Below are 6,384 nucleotides of genomic sequence, written 5' to 3'. Positions count from 1 at the left end.
CTCGAAAGCTTCGAACGAAGGCGAGAAAATTCTTCCATCTGTTGACCTTTCTTCCCTCCATTTCATCCGCCTCTCCCTCCAGCCTTAGTGTTAATTCCTGTAGGAGCTTCTCTCTTTCTCTCTCACACTGTCCTCTTCTCTCCCATCTGATCATCGTGCGCATGTAAGACTTCAAGATGTGCCTGAGTTTCTTGAGATGGTAGAGTTCATTGTCTAGTCTCTTAAGTGTCTGTTGTTCACGAGGAGTTGGAGGAGTTGTTTTGTCGTGGATGGTTTTGAGATGGTGTCCAGTAGCGCTTCTGTTGCTACGAGGAGCACGTACAGAGCGCCGAGCATGCGCTCTTCGTCGCGACTCCAGGCGTCTCTCTGTTTGTCCACGGTACAGGCAATACTCATCAGAAGAAGAGCCCTCACTTTAGCCTGAAACGATAGAATATCTATGTAAAAAACACTTTTCTTAGAAAGGGATGACTTTGTCTAAATGAAACACTCAGGTCATCGATGCAAGAAGTAAACAGAATTTTTTTGCATCGTTTTTGACACTTCTGCCTCCCTGTGATACGGCGAGACAGCGGAATGCGGCATTTTATAATTGGATGCAGATCAGCACCAAAGATAGGTATATTCGCAGTTAGGAAGCCATTGCTAGGCGTTAGCCATGTACAGAAAAGCATTCAAATATGGAAATTCGTAACGACTTACCTCGTTATATGTTCATTTTGTCTTATGCTGAAAACAATTGGAAATGTAAACAATACGAACACCCCGAATGGCTATTTGAATATGCCACCCCTATCCCCCCACCCAAATCACCAATCCGACGTACTTGTTATGTTACAAGAAGAACTTTATTGCACGACAACTGTAGAGGATACATGTTTGGCAGCTTGTACATACAAGACATATAAAACAGTTAAACTTACATGATGTGTATAAGACACAAACAGACAATGGATAACGGATTACCTTGGTGTTCCTTCCAACAACTTTCAGCTGGGCCTTTGCAATAGCCTGGCTCCTGGCATCTTCAATCCTTTTCCGTTTTTTCTGGCTGTCATCGTGGTCGTACCGTTTGCCTGCGCGCCAGTATTTGTGGGTATTGAAAATCTTGAAAGGTACGAGAGCTTTAGACTTGTGTGATATAGCGAGAGTAGATGTGATACCGTTCCCAACTTTACTTCCCCGAGAATTTTCTGTACTGGTGCAATAGTAGGAGCTTAATGGTGGACGACACACTGACACATTAGTCTGCAACACAGATGAAAGTCGCCAGTGGGCGTTCCCAAGCGTTGCACCAGTCAAGAGTATAGATCCTCTCGCTGCAAGCATTATATCCATCCAGTAGTATCAAAGGTCGGCCGAGTATGAAGAAAATAAACGTCATTCCCGAACAATGAATCCTTTGTTGTTTTGTTCTTTATGCTGCATCGTTTCACTTTGACATTATGACGTTCGAAAAGGGACATTTCGAACAATAGAATCCATAGAAACGTTCTGTGCTTCTATGTAAAAACATTTCAAAAATTTCAAAACATTATTTCACACTGCGATTATTATCTGCAGATCCGGTGAACAACGTGACGATGCGTTCTTCCCACGACTCGCTGGCATGTCCCCATATGGGACCAAAAACTTTTGACCTTGTTGTCTTCGAATGCATCGTTATCGATGCTTTGTAAATGATGTATTGGACACCTAGATGTCTGGAGTGTACATACCATCAGAAATAACTATTGTTGCATGTGTAGATCTCTTTAAATTCCATTATTTTTAATCTGGCGGTATAAGTTCTAGTGGCGGTATTATGCCAATGCATGTTAGGTGGCGTGGCGCAGGATTTTCTAGGAAGGTGGCTCCTTTCCAGGGTCTTTCGTAAGCGCGATCGTGATGCCAACGATTCCCATTGCTTTCATGTTGCTACATGTTTTGATATTATAGCAGTAACGTTAACGAAATGCTACTAGTCCAAGTCATTTAGTCTAAGACCACAACAAGTAAATTTTATGTATGACATCCTTTATGGCAGACTGCAATGATAATGAGATGAAAAATACAAGATGGGTAAGTATGGAAATTATGTCCAAATTTGCATAATTTACACTTCATTATGTACATCTCTGCAAAAGATACCGGCATGCTAAATATCATGGAAATTCATTGTTCCTATGATCCATTATGCTCCTAGGAAGATTTAGACAAAATTGCCACTGCAGTTCCAGAGCAAGCCGCTAGGGCTCAAACGTACATCGCATCTTTCTAGGGCTCAAACGTACATCACATCTTTCTTACATCACAAACCATCTGCCACCAAAAAATCAAGACCATAGCATGTCCAAGTCAAAAGATACAAAAAATCGAAGTTCTGCAGTATTAAGATCACACACTAGGGGGCCCCAAATCGGCCCTGACCTTCGTCTTTGCAACACCTATCGACATACCAAATATCATTACAATCCATCTAGAGGTTCTCACGTTATGGTGACCACAAATATCCGGAAACCCGGCAAACACACACACACACACAAACACAGAGAGACAGACAGACAGTCACACCAAAAACTTTATTTCCATTATCTTATGGAGGTAATAAACGTTGTAGCAACAGCTGAAGTGGCAAAATATGGCACCACAGCGAACAAGTCACTTATTCTTGTACTCAAGAAGTGCACTAATGTAGTAAACGTGACCCTAGAGTGGTAGACTGGCATCACTTATCAATTTGTCAACTACACTCATGGCTTCCATATTGGTGCCACTCTTACAGCTATCCAGCAAGTTTCACTTCTGCTACCATTCTAGTGTCACTTATGCACACAATTACACAACCTATTTACCCATTTCGGTCTATCTGATGAGTAATATCAGGGCACAGGAGGGCAGAGTTACACTTGTACAAGTCGAGTAGGACCACGTCACGTTCCATTCCTTTTCTTTCATACCTAACTTTTAGCTTTTAACACTTTTAACACTTGACTTATAGCTATAATGAAATATACGTCAAAAATTGGCTCAGTCTCTGACTGTTGGCTATCCTAAATGATTATGCAAGTCAGTCCCTGATTTGTATGATCAAAGTTAGCTATCTAACGTTATATATTAAAATCATAACGATATCCCCTCCATAGGCCAGAACAAACACACCCACTGCAGTTCTCGGCAAGCCAAACTTACACAACGTCTTCACAGCGCCAAAAGCTATCTATCACTCAAAAACCATGACAGGAGTACTTTCAGGAAATTTGACCTCATAAGTTCCGCTGTAGTACCCTTGGTAACCCACTAAGAGGTCCACCATCGAACTTGACCTCCCCTTTCACGACCCCTACCGTCCACCAAGTACTAGTATCATGCAGAACCATCCACAGCTTCATGAGTTGTCCACAAGCAAGCAAACAAACAAACGAACAAACAAACATATCTTAATATACACACTTCACCACAGCACCGAGGGAAAACGCCAAGTAAACATTTTCGGACGTAACCTTCGTTTACACAGCTGCTACGAGCTCACCTACAACTTGTTATAAAAGAGCTATCAACAGCTTGTCGACTTATCGAGTTATGCTGTTGGCATATATAAGCTTGTTACGCACCCAGACCACAGCCACTCCACCATGGCACAACTTCCGGCCGGAAATATGTAACGTTAATCTTTTTGGCGAAGGTAATAAGTACATGGATGTTTGTAACGTTATAGTACGGGATATCAAACGTTTTCCAGTCGTGATACTGATTGACGAGTGAAGCATGATTTAGACAGCTTGACGGAAGACAGCAGAGCGGGATACACAATGTACTAATATTAGCTCCTCCCAGGGCGCATCAGTGTGATTAAAAATTTCACAGTTAGATGAAAGCCTGAAGTCTTTTTACAGTCATCAATTAAGTCATCTGTTATCTACAGAATTACAGGGGTGATAGAAAAGAAAAAAAATCCGATCAGGAATATTGTTTCCCTAGTCAGAGAAAATGTATAGTTTCAAACTTTTGTCTTTCTGTTACGTAACGTCAGGGGTCTGTCTAGGGTAATTAAATAAAAAAATACCGGGAATTACAGATGTGTAGTGTAGTGTTATAAAAGCCATAACTATCTGATCAGAAATATCATCTTCCCATCCTGGGGAACCCAACAGTTTTAGCCCCTCTTGACTTGATACCTAGGAGGTCCCTTAAGAGTAATTAAGCGCTTGTGCTTTGCTACATATTAAAATCGAAACCCATACCCGCATCCCTCTGGATCAACGACTGTGCAAATGTTATAGAATAGAGAATGTAATTTGTGTAGAGAGAAGAGAAATGAACTGCATAGGCGTGTACAAAATCCATTCCCATATTTCACACACTTACGGTTTTGTCCTCCGCTCAAAGATTATTGGCATAGCGCCTTCGCAACTACTTCTTGCTTAGAAAAAGCGGAAGTACTTGGCATTGTGGGTGGATCCAACCCGGAAGTGGGAAGGTTGAGACGACTGGAGGAGACTGAGCGGGAGAAGCTGGTGTGTTGTGCAGGGTTTTCTACTCCCGTGTTTTCATCGCGTCTCGTCGCGACAGCATGGCTCAGGCAGCTCTCTCCGACAGTGGGTTCGTCAGACTCGAGCTCAAGCACGGTGAGACGCATTTCCAACTCGTTTGCATGGCGCGTTGCATTGCAAAGCGCGATGTTTTTCAGGCGACAGTCAGCACAGCGCCGCTTGCAAATTGAGCCCAGGCGAAGTCTCAGCAACCACCCAGACGTACACAGATACTTTCTATAATTTATTCTAGCCGCTGCCTTAACAGCCCTTGGCGCCCCTAGCTCGTGTTAAGTGCCGAACAGTGTGGCTTTATAGCCCAGAAGGGGAGACTGTCGCTCAAGTGCTTGTGTGTGTAAGCGTGTGTTCCTCCAGGCTATTGCATAACCAACTGTTGAAACTTAATTTGTTTTCACGATCAGATGCTTGAGCTTTCGCAATTTGTCCTTGACACGGTTACTTTTCTGTTTAACCAAAATATTCTAACTTTAATGGACCGTAAGCCATCCAAGGACTTGTTTCTAGGTTAACCCGCAAATTGTTCAAGGCGGCCAAACTTGCTGTCTGTGAATTTGTCTACTTACTTAGAATCCCAGAGGAAATTTCTTTGTTGTTGTGAAAGATTTCAGAAACAGGTGCAAGTTTTCCCCAGGTGAAAGAGAAAAAAAGCCCAGCAACATTTAAGACTTGAAATGGAACTTAAGTAATGTAAAAGTTAAATGTTTTGGGGTGGTTGTTTTCCAAGTCCATTTGGAATTCGGGTTGTTGACTTCTTCTTTCAAGTTGAACATTCTTGACACCTCAGACTTCTGTTCTAATTGTTACAACACATATTATTTGTTCACAAACTTGTAACATATTTGTTTCTTGATTTTGTGTATTAATGACAGGAATTAAATTTCCTATGGGACTTTGTGACATGTTGTACGTCAATATTTCCTTGACACAGCAACCACTCATCATGTGATATTACTATTACAGAAGTATAACATCAGTGTGTGGGGGGGGGGGGCTTTCCTGTTAGTCCAAGGCTCTTTAGCAAAGGGATTAAGCTTCTTGAATTTATGTTCACTAACTACTAGATTAGTTTTTTACTCCATTTCTTGTAACTAGAAAATCTGGCTTCTTGGTATGCCAACATGTCAGCAATATTTCACTTGTGTCTTTCAACAGTCAGGTTGACCTTTTGTAACCTCCATGGTTTGATGTAATTTATCATCAGGTATTTCTCCTTTGATAAGAAGTCTGCTATGAAATTACAGGCAGTCAGAATCTCTTACACTCAGACTCGTAGAGATTCGACTTGAAAGAAGAACGGGATTGACACAAATTGGTATTGAGTTTCACTCTTCAAAATGATGTCTGCTCCAATTCTTTCCTAGGCTTACACAGTTACAGGTAAATTACCTCTGATGTATGATTCTCTCCTACACACCTGTGGCCCAGATCATCCTCTATCCATCAATGTTGCACAGGTTTTGATCCATTCAATTAGGAAAAGATGAAAGGCCAGGACTGAAACTGCATAGCCTTTCCTTTAGAGATGGGAGGGGGGGGTGGCTTTAAACTTTCCGAACCAGTCCTTACGTGAGTCACCTTGTGTCCTGATATAAGTGGAGGTCACTTCAAGTGGTGACGCAGTGTTCCTGTTACCTACGGAGTGTTTGGGAAGGTTGTTTTGAAGTGGCTCAGATACAGGTTGTGTCTGTTTGTTTCAGATCTGTACCAACACAACAGTCGTCTTGGCAGTCTGCCAGAACAAAGTGAAGTGTGAGAAATGGTACAATTCACAATCCTGTACATGTAGACTGACACGTACGCGTGTGGACAACGGTACAACATTACAATTTACGAGTCTGAGTTAAGACACTTT

The 6,384-nt window shown here is 42.0% G+C and overlaps 2 protein-coding genes across 2 annotated transcripts in view; one reads left to right on the top strand and one right to left on the bottom strand.

The window, feature by feature from the left end:
* Positions 1-6: 6 nt before the first annotated feature.
* LOC118423814 lies at positions 7-1,537 on the bottom strand. Its single transcript, XM_035832070.1, has 2 exons — positions 967-1,537; positions 7-420 (listed from the first exon to the last, which is right to left on the bottom strand). Exons 1-2 carry the CDS (start codon positions 1,336-1,338, stop codon positions 214-216), a joined length of 579 nt encoding a protein of 192 aa, XP_035687963.1. The 5' UTR covers positions 1,339-1,537; the 3' UTR covers positions 7-213.
* A 2,893-nt stretch (positions 1,538-4,430) lies between these two features.
* Positions 4,431-6,384, top strand: part of LOC118411235 (ribosomal protein S6 kinase alpha-5-like) — a gene marked incomplete in the record, with an annotated part of 30,310 nt that continues 28,356 nt past the window's right edge. Inside the window, 1 exon segment of the mRNA XM_035813377.1 lies at positions 4,431-4,607. Within this exon segment, the coding sequence (XP_035669270.1) occupies positions 4,553-4,607 (55 nt within the window).

Source organism: Branchiostoma floridae, chromosome 1 (genome assembly GCF_000003815.2).
Source record: "Branchiostoma floridae strain S238N-H82 chromosome 1, Bfl_VNyyK, whole genome shotgun sequence".
Classification (NCBI taxonomy): domain Eukaryota; kingdom Metazoa; phylum Chordata; class Leptocardii; order Amphioxiformes; family Branchiostomatidae; genus Branchiostoma; species Branchiostoma floridae.
The sequence above is the reverse complement of the archived record's forward strand: the minus strand, read 5'-3'. Positions and strand labels throughout refer to the sequence as shown.